General features: G+C 39.2%; 1 protein-coding gene across 4 annotated transcripts in view; it reads right to left on the bottom strand.

Moving 5' to 3' along the window:
* MYO1B (myosin IB) overlaps positions 1 to 14,123 on the bottom strand; it is a 98,613-nt gene that overhangs the window by 73,269 nt on the left and 11,221 nt on the right. For all 4 annotated transcript variants that reach the window (XM_026091722.1, XM_026091725.1, XM_026091723.1 and 1 more), the window contains exon 2: positions 10,726 to 10,841. In XM_026091722.1, the coding sequence (XP_025947507.1) occupies positions 10,726 to 10,841 (116 nt within the window). The remainder of the gene's footprint in view (positions 1 to 10,725; positions 10,842 to 14,123) is intronic.

The following is a 14,123-nucleotide window of genomic DNA, read 5'->3' as shown; positions in this document are numbered from 1 at the left end:
AACAGTTTGCCATCAGAAAAACCTCTGAGCACTTCACTGAATTCATATCACAATATTGGAGAAATAGAAGTATTATCACATTCCCATAGTTATTCATAAATCACATCAGATTTGAAAATCTAGGCCCTGTAATACAAAAGCAATATTATTCGTATTGTATGCAGCTGCCCACAATAAGTTTATCAGAGATAACAGCAACAAATACTTGCAAATAAAAATCATTGTCACAAACCCTGAAAAGATTGCTGGTAACGCCAGCATTATGTAATTACATAGGTATGCTGCTACTTAACATTACTCGGACGAGTTACTGCATTTTTTTAAACTTTTCAAGTAACTCTAAACACTCTTAACAAACCAAATAGTTTAAGAAGCCTTACATAACTTATTTTTGCCCCTCCAGTTCTCTTTTCCACAGAAAGTACCACTTATGAGAATCCAGGACAAAACAGGCAATAAAGCCTCTCTTAGGCTTGTTAGCTCAGGCACAACGTCAAGCTAATGTGGCTATTCAGTCCATAAACTGGCATTTGCTCAAATTTGTGCCCAGCCTTTGTGGACACGTACCCAAAATTTGTTTCCATGAATGGTCAAAGCAAGAAACGGAAAGCCTTCTTCAGGCTGCTCAAACAGGAGGCCTCCACTCAGACTGCGGGGGTTATTTCCAGGGACAAGGGACAAGATCATTTTAACGAAGCCCTTGACTGGTCTGTTGATACTCAGGAAGGATGTCAACTGCACAGATCTTTTTTGTCACGTGGATACATCTTCACTGAGAATTGTTTTGGAGCAATCATGACCGTTTCCAGTTTGAACTCCGCAAGGTTTAGCGACCAAAAATCATTTCTGTAGTATACAAGGGAAACTGCATATACAAGAAAAATGCAGATTTGAATTTACTGAAATGACCACATTTAGACTGTCTTTGTAGTTCAAACCTTTATTTGTAAACCCCAGTTCCAGCTCTCTTATCTACCAAAAACATAGGGAACAGATTATTTAGTGTGCTAGACAGTAAATATTAAGACTGTGTATTTCCTGATTCATAACATGAAAAAGTTTATCTTTAATAACCCAAACTACATTAACCATGCTGTACCCAGAGTTGAAGAAATCAGAACCTTCCACATATAGTTGCGGATAAAAAGAACTGGAAAAAGTTCTGCCTCTAAAGGTGGTAAGAGGAGATGGATGGAGTTTTGCTGAAGTTTCTCTAAGGCTCTAAACATTACCCTCATTTATGCTGTATCTAAAATCACGTCAAAGGCTTCCAGTATAGTAAATGGGCATTTACTGGTGTGTTATAAATTGCTAAGGAACCCCCCCCCCCCAACCATTAAACACAAAGACATTTTAAAGAAGGAATGACAGCTGTTCTTAATTGCAATTTGAAATTCCAGCTCTTAAGAGTACCATGCTGCCAATTCAGGAAAGGCATAATGAAAAATCTGACCCATTCATACACTGCGCATAAAATAGGATTTGTCTAATTCTGACTGATAGGGCCTCTACCTGACCCCACTTTTAAGTCTGAATTTAAGAAGTAAGATATGCCAGTGTCTCTATGAAGTACTTCTCATCCTTGTGTGCAAAAAAACCCCAAATATTAATGAAAAAATGTGCCAAAGCTATCAGAGCCTTTTTCTAAATATTTATGTTTAAAGATGCATAAACCTTTTTAAAAAAATATTTCCATTTCCAAGTCCTATCATAACATTAGTCAATTTTCTAATTGAAAGAATTTCATTTGGTGAAACAGCATGAAAAGGCTAGTCTTATTCCTAGCCTAGATGTACACAAAGGGCTGGAAGAGGATCTATAGGAAATATTCGAAAGATACAAAGAACAGTTACGTATTGACACATTTGGAGAACTGCATTACAAAACACTGAAAAATTATTACAGGTCCTTTCCTTTATTTAATCCAGTGTCCATTTCATTCACAAAATGAGATCAGTTGTACTGAATGGATTCCCAAGTCTTTCGTGTGAATTAGAGGGATTCTCCTTTATCTGACAATTTGAATTATTAAAAAAAAAAAAAAACCACTCAGCATTTTATGTCCTAAAAATATCAATGGAATAATATAAAATCTAGCCAGACGTTCCAGTTCCAGGAAAATGAGAGAAATGGGATCTGGCAAGAAAAGTTACCATTAGTTTAAACTACTGGAGCATTAACACACATCTTCAAATATCCAAAATATATTAAAGCTTTTTTTTTTTTTTTTTTTKGGGGGGGGTGATCTTGGCTCTAACATAATCTAGCCAAAACCCAAACTTTTTCATGCTTACAAGTAAACACAGACAATTACACTCATATGCAAAAAAGCGAGAGAGATCGTCACAGATAAATAAAAACATTTGACTCTTAATCCTTGACATGACTAAAGTCAAATGTGAAAGTATGCTGTGTACAGAGGTATGAGTAAATATTTGAAAACGGTTCTAAAAGCAAAGTTATTTTGTTTAGTGTCTAAGCCAGCACTTAATTCATAAAGGATTCCCCAAGATTATTTTCCTTCATACACCGTGATGACATTTACAGAGTTTCAGAAGCATATGGAAGAGATCTTGAGCTAAGCTTTTCCCCTTCGTAGGCATTATGTTTTAAAGGTACCCAATTCTTGTATTTTCTCGTAAGAGTGAGCTGGCATCAGTGTATGCATTCACTTTCCTTTTAGCCCCCAAGAGGCTCCAGACGAGGAAGCGAGGGCCGCGTACACACCACAGGAGTTAGCCCGGGAGAGGCTTTGGCAGGAGTGGGCCTCCACGCTCAGGTGGAGCAAGGCTTGCTGGTTGCTGATGGAGAGGGAGTTTCTCTTACGGCACCTGCTTTGTGTCTGAAGTCAGAAAGGACTTTATGGACTGTTAATGATGGTAATACCAAAGTTTTCAAAAGCACTGAAATGGCTGTGAAGACTGAAATCATCTGTGAGCAAGTGGGTTTGATGCTTTTGAGTAATTTTGTCTTTGCAGTATACGCGGCTGCAGAATTAGCTTCTGAGACAGCACGAGACCGAACAGAGGCCAGATTCTCTCTTCCTTTCAGGGTACTGTCAGAGAGAGTTGTACAATTTTGTCCTGATACTTTTTGTATTCCTCATAGTCTAGGAAATGTTCGAACATCGCAACAGCACAAAAATTCAGGCTGACAGCCTGGAGTTCAGGTGTCTGAGGTCTGAGCTAGCTTGTGTGATGACAGCTCTGGTAACTACACTACGCTGTGCAAAGGCTCTGTGACTGAGCACAAATAATACTGTAAGTCTTCATGCTGAAAATCCCATGTCCTGGATACCCCAGCACTTAATGCAGAATGACAGCACCAGTGCTCTATACCAACAATTCATAGGGCCTCTTCATTTCCTAATTTAGACAAAGCTACTCAGAGAATAGGCTTGTGAGAAAGGCTTATTCCAGTGAAGACTTCAAAATCCAGTCTAAATGTCACTCTAGACCATTTTAAAAATTAAGATAAAGCACAACATTCATCTGCATGCTGCTTTTCCAGGCTGGTTACATCTTTGGGGTGTTGGGCACATTTTTATGAACCTCTTAACAACCACACATCCTGTTATAAATCAATTCCTGTATAATTACACTTTTAAAATAGAGTTTTATGTAATCTAATAGTGATAGCAAACAAGCAACCACTGTTCATGTCAATAAGATTATAATACTCACCTCCAATAGCCTCCCAAACATTGATGGCGGCATTATGTGGTATCCAAACCCAGCTAAAATAACCCTGCTGAGATTCTAGGAGAGAGCCAAATTTATTGCTCCATGCAAGAAAAATCTTACTTTGCATCTTAAGTCCTGAAGCTCCCAGATCCTTTCAAAATTCTCTTTAGAGAATCAGTCTGTCATTTCAACAAGCCCACGTCACTGCCTTCCTCGTAACCCGCTTTCACAGAATCACAGAATCACAGAATCACTGAGGTTGGAAGGGACCTCTGGAGATCATCTAGTCCAACCCCCCTGCTCAAGCAGGGTCACCTAGAGCACATTGCACAGGATTGCATCCAGGCGCGTTTCCTCGCAAGGATTTGAGAGCTCTCCTATGGAGCGTAGAAGTCGGGAAGCAGTGCATCCCCCAGGTGGTGTGCCAGCAGCCTGCAATACAACAGGCTCTTTTTAGGCATGAAATCCTGCTGACTCCTGAAGCAAGTGTGATGCTTCACCCCCTTTCAAGCTATGTGCTTGAGGGATTTACATCTATGGATACACCACATCCAGTACTGCCTCATTACAAAGGTTGAAAGAATCATTCAGTCAGACCCCTTCCAAAAGAAAACTTCAATAACCTGTGTAGTTTGTTTAAAAACAAAAAACAAAAAACTTTTTTCAGTTTATTCCTAGCATGGGTTTAACAGTTAGGTACTGGCAGTCTCATTGCTATTTATGACTTTTGTCAGCCATAGATCTTCCTTCCCTCCTCAGTGGGGAATTTTGCCAACTAACCTCTGAGGTAATCTTGTTCCCTAGACTATAAATCTCCTCCGAAAGAGGTATTCTGCTGAGCCACGTGAACAAGCCCAAAGACTGAATGTTTGGGGAAGTCAGGAATTACCAGGAGCAGGAACAAAAGGTCTGTAAACAGGGGATACTGCAAGGTGAATCAAGCCATTCGTGGGGAAAAATAAACAAAAAAGCAAATGAAGATGTGGAAGGGATAAACTGAMAAGAAAATGAGAAAATAATCATACTGGGATAATAAAGGACACTAAACTATGTCATGGACTCTGACCCCACCATGCCCTTTTTTCACAAATAAAATTAACTAGGGGGTATCCTAAAACTCTGACACCTACAGGGAAAGCCTTAGTTTTACACATAGGCAATAACTATCCCTCACAGCCGAGACTCTATCATGCCCTTCAGACAAAAATATTTGCTTTAAATCAAGGAGGAGAAAGAGTTACTGTAATGCCAGTGTTTCTGAAGACATGTAATCCTGGAATACCAGCAAAAAATGCCAGAAGCAAAAATATAACTTCTATATTTATTGCTTACATTGGCTCAAAACAGTTCTGACTTGAAGAGGAAACAGCAAACTTTATGTACTATCAGTGTAATAATTGTGAGTATTGGTATGAGAATGATTTGTCCCAAGATTTATTAATGTGATGATCATTAAAATGGGGAACATTATTAACTTCCTCAACTTTGCATTGTAAGAGGCATCAGAGTTGATATCTTTGTGCTCATAGCCTATATAACAGCAGATTGATTTTAAGAAGTTGYACGCAAGAATTTAAATCTCCACTAATTTGAAAGCTTTTAATCTGAAACTATTGTCTCTTCAGAAATATTTGACTTCAAAAACTAATAACAACTAAATAAAATAAAAAGCAAAATTGCCTAAGTGAAAATCAATAGATTGGAAGATAAGTTACGTTTCTAACACATGCTGTCTAATAAAAACCTTCTGAAGATATTTTCCCGATGTCCCAGTTATTAACCTTAAATATCTCGGTGTACAGCTAAAAAATGCATGTTGATTCTGAACTTTTACTTGCTTGTAGTTTATCATTAGCAGAACAGTTGCCACCTTCTGTTTTGTCCCTCATCTTAAAATAATCTGCGATTCTTCTAACATGAGAAGTTAAGGTTGCAGAAGGTAACAGCAGGGAGCACAGGCCATGTGCCATGCTGCTCCCAGAGATGGAGAGCTGGTAATAGTCAGGAGCTAAGGTTAAGTATAGGAGATGCAAGAGAGCACATACTCTGCAATCCCTTAAAGCAAATCTGTTACTGGTAGGAAAGTGATACATCAAGATGGTTAAAAATGGTATGATAAACCATTTATTTCCTATTGCCTTCGCCTTAAAGATTTCCAGCATTTGTCATAACTCCATACTAGGCATTTTTGGTGGAAGTCACTATATGGATTAGCAACAAAATATAAGACATCTTGGTTCTCTCTCGTGTCTAGGTTACCACAAGGTGAGCAAAACAGCTATTACATCCACAGAAAGAGCAGAACAGAAGGGTAAGGACTGCACACATCAAACACCAAATCGTCTGAACACTGAAATGTCATACTCTGCCCCATCAAGCCAGAGACAAGTATGATCCTGACTTGTAGATAACGACAACAACAACAAAGATTAATGGAACACTGAAAAACAATTAAAAAGCTCATTAAACTTCCTATTCCAACTATGCAAATAGCCACGGATTAAGGAAACAAGCATTCCACAAGGTCTAAAGAGTAATACTTTATTACAGGGTTTCACAACAACAGAAACATATATGGAGAGGAATAAACTATTAGAATAAAACCTTTTTGATCTAATTTTAACAGGTATAACTCTAAGCAAAATTATCTGATGAGAAACAGCTTCTCCTGGAAATTCTATTTGGCTGCTCATTCAAAACGGGTCTGCAGCTTTATTCCAGTTTTCAAAGAACACTAAAAAAATCCCACTCAAAACTGCAATTAAGTACCAACTAGCACCATTGAAAGTGTCATCACTCTTGTAGGCACTCTTGGGGACACAGAGCAAAGGACTAGGTGTTCATTCTGTCTTTACTGGGTTCTTCCACATTAGGGTTAAGAAAATACCAAATTTTCACTCCCATGATTATATGTTTCTTTCAATGACTGTATCTTAAGGGAGGGTTTCAAGAGGATGGGACCAGACTCTTTTCAGTGGTGCCCAGCAACAGGACGCGAAGCAACGGGCACAAACTGAAACACAGACACTTCCATCTGAACATGAGGAAAAACTTCTTCACCATGAGGGTGACAGAGCACTGGAACAGGCTGCCCAGAGAGGTTGTGGAGTCTCCTTCTCTGGAGATATTCAAAACCTGCCTGGACGCAATCCTGTGCAACGTGCTCCAGGTGACTCTGCTTGAGCAGGGGGTTGGACTAGATGATCTCCTGAGGTCCCTTCCAACCTCAACCATTCTGCGATTCTGTGATTCTGTATATGGAAAAAAATCTCTAGGTATGGATTTCCTCCATGTCATTTTATACTTCTCTCTCTCTCTCTCTCTCTCTCTCCCCCCCCCCTTTTTCTTCTCTGTTTTCATTTTTTAACCAAGCCTGCTATTTTACTGGAACATTTAAAATTTTCAAGCACATCCGCCTTATACCAAACCATCATATCCAAACACATACCTCAAGCATATATAGAAGGTCATGTGAAACTACTGAAAAATAACTAAAACATGATTTAGAGCCCTCATTTCCCAGGAAACTCCTACACAGAGCCCTAGCTCTGGAAATGTCACTTAGCAGTCTGCTGCAGAAAGGCAGACACTTAAAACCTGAGATGCCCAAACTTGAAGGGTCTCTCTGAAACGACAAACCTTGGAGAATATGAGCTACCATGCAAACAGGTGGCAGCACATTTGTTTCTGACAGAAGTGTTTTTGTGCCACACAGACTGGTTTCTACAGGAATCTCATCAAATCTAAACCACTGCTAGAAATCTTGTGAAATTGCATTTTTCCAGCCAGCACTAGTAATAAAAATTAGATGGATTATTTGTCAGAAGGAGATGCTGAAATAACGAACACACTATACATCATTTTATTTATGAATACACTTTCTAGATTATATGCATTAGTTTCCTTATAAACGACCAAGGGTTTTGGTTTGCTCAGGATTACACAGTAGGAACCAGAAGTCTTTTCCCAAGGAGCACAATTAAATGGTGCAGTGGGTTTACACCCGGCCATTCTTCTGAAGAGGCCGTGGCTCAGCTGAGCTTTACACATCAAAGAAAAATAAGTACTGGTCTCAACAAGTCAACATGTTTTTTTTTCCCCACATCAGAAGAAATACCACAAATTGCAATCTGTCTCACAGCACCTCTTCATTACAGTTCCTGAGCTGCTAAAAAAGCCTGTGAGGTCTCTGCGGAAGAGTGTGGCAACCTCCCCAAATGTGCCTGAATCCTTCTTTAGCAGCAGTTTGCTCCTCTCCGACCAGGCAACCCTGGCACTGGGCTGCAAGCTCCAAGGCTGGGCCATGCCTGTCCCGCTGCAGACAAAGCTCTCGGTCTGCGCCCATCAGCATGGCAGGCAAGTGCCTAATAAATATCTTTCTGCTTAGCTGGGAACCAGTCTAGGCTTGGCTGCAACAGGAGTGTATCACCACCCTCTGAGCTCAGCTATTGCACCGGCATGAATCCTTAGGCTACCATTACAAGGCAAGATATACTAAAGGGAATGAAAAGTTGTTTAGGATATTAAGCGATGAGTTAAGGCAACATAGGTAAAACTTACTTCTAGTAACTACAATATTTTAGAAGTATCTGTTCAAGATGGTCAGAAGTTTTCCTCTTTTGAGAAGAGACAAAAGTGACTCTCTTGATTCTATAGTTCTCATTAGCCTCTAAGGACTGGCAAGGAGAATTTCATTGCCGAGCCATGTCCCGAATAGTCAACAACCAGGTAAGATCTTTCCATATTTCTACAGTTTGAAAAGAAAATACTTCATCTGTAAAAGAAACTGTAATAAAGATTATTTCCTAGGCCTGTATTTTTAAGGCTATTTTGTCTATTTAACAGGTGTTAGAAGATGTAACTTTTTGTAGGAGCAATACCAAATAAGGAAAATCTGTTGACAGATCATATCTGTCCAAGACACATTAGCCTTACTTTTCACTGGTTGGCGCTCTATCCAAACTTGCAAGGAAAATCATATTACCATTACACAGTCAATATTTCCTCACATAAGTTGAATATTCAACATTCTCTCACTTCAACCTACCACTCAAAGTGGATTTTGAGTGTTTAGATTCCAGAAATTGTTGTTCTGAGATGGCAGCCTGACCATAATGACATAATGAATGTCATTAGCAATGAATGACATTCATGAAATGTTTTTCTACTGAGTTAAGATTCTTATTCTTTTCCTGAGTCTCTTTATCCAGACGTCTGATATCTGCCCTTACTGCCTTGAAGATAATTTCCCTCTTGATATTGAAAGGCAAGCATTTCTCTAATCAAAGTAGAATGTATATTTGGTTGGATTAGGCACTGAACAAATAAATATGTATAACAATGACTGTTGACCATTTTTATTCTGGAAAACCACCCCTCCTAAGAAAAATGGATAGTCACAGGGATCAATATATTACTCTATTCTAAATGGAATCAAGTATGTATATAATACTGACTTTCAGAACACTAAACAAACTGTTACCCCCGATTTTATTTTTAAAATCTTCTATCATATTACAGTTTTATGCAGCTGAACAAAGTTAGCAGAGCAGAAAGTTCTTTTAGCAAGCAGTTGTGCTAATTTAGCAAGCAATTGTGCTTGCTAAACAAAATTCTGAAGAAAGAAAACCTGAACATAGTCAGAGTTCAGATCCCAGGAAGCTAAGAACTACAAGAAGCTTATTTGATCTCATTAATTGGTTGTTTGCGTTACAAGCAATATATTTGCAAAAGTTATAGATGAAGGACGAAAGCAAAAAAATTAATCAGTACAAGATAACTTCCAAAACAATTTGAACACATCTCTTCTTCTTAATCTAACAGCTAACACTAAAGGAAGATGCCTAAATGCATACCCGTGTTTAGACACTTATCTGATCACTAGTTACTCAAGACAGTCTCCTGAATATGTAAATGCAAAGTCAAGTGATAATCTCACAGTATGCTGGGAACACTTACCTACCCCAGCATCATGTAGAAAAGAGAAACGGCTAGCTTCAATCTCAGGAATACAGTGCCTAATAAGATGAAATGATGACTGCAAAATGAGGTATCTTGTCTTCAAGACCCTTATTTTCAGCCATACCAGACCTGTGATCAAGTTCTTGTCCTATTAGGCACAGAGCTTTACCATGTTCAGTTAATGCAATACTGAGCATCAATAACTCTGACTAGGCCCACATGATATAGGCTATATCAGTTCTTTGCAGCCACATTCCAGCACAGTAAAGTGATTAAACACAGGCAAGGCCTTTGACTTATTTGCAATATGCACTCTGTACAGGAATTATAAAAGGCAGATGAAAGAGAGAATATGATATTATACTACTTTCTAGACTTTCCATTCCTAAATTTAGTCTTGGAATTTACATCATATACAAGTTATATTTTGTAATATGATATTATATGTCTGTATATATACAATATATTTTATCCTTAAAATTTGTGCGTGCTCTCGGTCTCTCGCTCTCTATATACACACACACACACATATATATGGATGGCACTCTGGTTGCCCTCTTATAATTGGTTCACTTCTGCCTAGCACAGAACAGAGGAGATGACGCTCTTATTTTTCTGCTCATACCATCCAGACATATCCAATTATGTTCGGCATTCATCATAAGGGGTTTATTTTTTTGTATTGTTTAAAGAGAAATAAAGAGCTTCAAATATCAAAAGTAATACCATACTACTCAAACACATTTAACATTTAGATGTTTCACAAGGCAATCTGGACTCTGAAAGAAGTAGGTTTCCTTGAAAAAAACTACCTACTTTTCAAAGATGTAACAGAGGCTATCACTAACAGTTATAGGGAAATGTTCTGAAATGCACATACCAGGATCTAAATACATGACACGGAAGGAGTCACTTATCTTGACTTTTCCTTAAAATAAGAATCAGTTAATATGAATTCATTTCAAAGGGGGTGATTTTTGTTTTGTTTGTTTTAATCAACATAGGCTTTTTGATGAGAAAGACAGCTGGTACCATCTGTTTCAAAACAGAAGGGAAACTAAAGCTTCTTCAGTGTACTTACATGTGAGGACTGAGCTCATAAAAGTTTCGGTTTCTGTATTCTTCAACTTTCTCTGGAGAATAAATGGGTAGAGGTCTGTAGGGGTTTATTGATATCACCACACTGCCAATGTACGTCTGTAGAAGAAAAACAATGCAAAACAAAGCATTTTATTGAGGGCTTTCCTTTTAAAATACTTTTGCTACTTATATACAATTCTCCCCTTTAGTACTTATAAAAAGAAACACTTGTAACAGAGAATAAATATGTACATATACCCTAAAACACCTTTTGGATTTCTCTCTGTGAATACTGGCAGAATCTAAGTAACTACTTCTACATAACAGAATGCCTGTTACAAACTTTTAAAGTGATAAGAAAGCCCAATGATACACTTATTTCTGTGCCTAATTCAGTTGGGGAGGGAGAAGAAAAGGACACAGATGTTCACAAAGAACTGACTCCATCTGTGCGGCAAATGTCGTAAGAGCTCAGCTGCAGTCCTCACGTGCTCATACAAACTGCGCAAAGGCAAGGCTGGAGCTTGCTGTACTCCCTCCTCCAAGCTTCACATCATCTCTTCAAAGCCTCAAACAGAAGAGCTTCGTAGGAAAGAAACCTAAAGGCTAACAGCCTCTGACAGGTTTCTGTCACCTGGGAGATTTAAAGTCAGGGTACAAGTCAGCGGGAGGTCTGCTGTGGTTCCTCGGCAGACACGAAGCGCAATTTTTATTTCCAGATTCTAAACTTACTTGCTGTTTTCCTTGGAAAACGGCAAGAGTAATGGTTCAGTTTTGCTCTGTTAAGTTCCATTCACTACCAAACTGTGAACAGAGAATGATCTTGTACATCACGATTATCCTGTTGGCAGAAGTTCAGGCTCGAGGATGGGCAGCAGTCTCGTTTTGCCATTAACTGCCTTGGTCGCCCACGAACCGCACAGCTCTCCGTACCCCCTTGCTTCGGCTGCAAGGTCCGCATTCCCCTCTGCCCACGTGGCAAGAAACACCACAGGCACATCCCACCCTGCCCGCAGATACTGTTCAAACGTGAATTAAAACCCAAGTATTTGGCATCTCTTTCCACAACCATGAAATAAATAAAAACACACAGTGAAGCATGGCTTTCCAGTAACGGGGGGAGTCCATGGGAGGTGCAATGGCTGCACACAGAAGCCACAGGTTCCTGTTATTTGGATTACTAGTAATTACAGAAGAAAAACAATGATTTCTACAGAGAAAATATTGGTAGAGATTTTCATTAAAAGCAAGAAGTCAAAGACTTCTGACCAAGTATTCCAGAAAAAGCCAGCAACTTTGGGTGATCAACCTTAAAAGACACCTGCACACAACATGTAACTTGCAGCAAGAGCTAGTCACGCAGCCTTAGAAAACCAGCTTACCACCATACACAGGCCACCATAATCACTAACTAGCCTTTTACATCTTCCCAGTAACACCTTAGTACCTCACAATCACCAGCTGGATTTATCCCACAATTTTGTGCTACAGGCAAGTCCTACAATATGCATTTTCTAAATGAGAACAGAGGCACAAGGAGCCCGTGTTACTCACCCAGGGGCTCAGCAGAGCATGGAATTACACCCAGGGCTGCAGAGTCACAAATTAACAATATTAAGCGCTGCAACCCTTCCCTATCTAACTTTCACATCTTAAGCAATTTTCTGCTAAATGCTAAACAAATCCAATCCTAAGCAGAAAGCAAAGAGAGCAAGTTTTCTCATCTTCCACAACGTGCATGCACATAGGCAAGCTGTGAACTCACACAGCAATTTGTTTGACTTAAAACAGAGCTGAACATACTAGACTGCACTGATAAAACAAGTATTATGAGGCTTCCAGAGACCCTCGTAGTTCATCAGTGCAACGCTTACAACCCGCAGGATGAAACAGAAGCAGCCACCGCTGACAGCTCATCCTACAACTACTGCTGTGATGAAACCTAATACTTTGCTAATTAGGCTCAAGACTCCCCATTTCTAAACAAACACATACCTTCTCTTATGCTTTGGCACTGGTCAGAAATTTTCTGCAGAATACTTCCCCTCCCAAATCACAGCCTAGAACAGATCAAATACCTTGGAAACTAGCTGTTTTTGCCAGTGCCTGTAGAGAGGGCTGAGAGGGGAACAGGCCTGAAGTTGCCTCCCCTCTTGGCAAGCAGACTCCAGCTCCGAGAGGGACAATTCCCATCTGTCCAGCACCCAGCGCAGGAGGGAAGCACCCCGAGGCGTGCAGCAACAGACTGTCAGGGCAATCTCAGAAAAGGATTTTTGAATTTGAAGCCCGTCCTTGCAAAACAATTAAGATTTTTGTTTCTTTCAAACACACACTGCAGTGTGTGTCTACATATATTAAAAAAAAAAAAAAAAGTTCTAGTTTTGTGGTCATCCTCCCTACAAGGAGGAAAGTGTTTTCTGTCCATGTCTAATCTATTTGGCTGAACTATAAGAAAAGACAAAAATGAGCTCTCTAACAGTGTTTACTTTGCTCTCTCAACACATACAGCTTCGGAAAGTTAATGAATTCATGGTAAGAACAACAGATATCCAAGAGTAAGAAGCTTTCTAGTCTTTACAGGCAGAAGGACACCCCAGTTAGGGAACTTTCTTGACAAAACATTAATATGTTAACTAGCTTTCTCACAAACCTTAAGAATTTGTGAATACAGTCCGTTGTAAAATCAGTGCTGAAAAGTATCAGCAGAAGACAGACATAGGCCAGATCTTGAAGATTAAATTCCGAAACAGGAGTCCCAGGAAACTGCAGACCTACCCTTTTCAGATATTCTGCTACCAAGATAGCATCCAATTCAACTGCCGAGTTCCTTGAAGCATCCTGAGATGCCAAGGTTAAAAAAAGGTGGGTAAAAGAGTGAAGATTGTGATTTTTAATTTTGGAAACAGACATTCAAATGAGATTTATTTAGAAACATCTCTTCATAGTTAAGTATTGCTCAGGCAATGTATTTTGGGAGTTCAAGTCAGCTGTTTAATGTCAGACATGTACAAATTCGGATCATTTCTTAAAATACCAATATTTCAAAAGGTCAAATGACTATATAGAAACAAAGACATACACATGTCCATTTTAAACACCAAAGCATGCCAAAACATTGGGTTTTGATGCCAAGAAGCTTACATGAACCAACACATTACCCATTTTTCTCTTACATGAATGCCAAATTACAAAACTGATCCCTAATAGATACTTGCTGGTGATGGTTGACGAGATTCCACATAACTGGGATAAACAGATCCAGAAAATAGCTTTCCCACATAACATCTGCCTTCCCACCAGAACTCTATTATAAACAAACAAAGTAAATGGCTTAAATCCTTGAGCAAGCAACAAGCACAGTCACATTCCAGCRCTGAAAGCAGGACACTTAGAGTAGTG

This window comes from Apteryx rowi, unplaced genomic scaffold, assembly GCF_003343035.1.
Source record: "Apteryx rowi isolate R43461 unplaced genomic scaffold, aptRow1 scaffold_92, whole genome shotgun sequence".
In the NCBI taxonomy this organism is placed as follows: Eukaryota; Metazoa; Chordata; class Aves; order Apterygiformes; family Apterygidae; genus Apteryx; species Apteryx rowi.
Note: the sequence above shows the minus strand (reverse complement) of the source record. Positions and strands in the feature narration are given on the sequence as shown.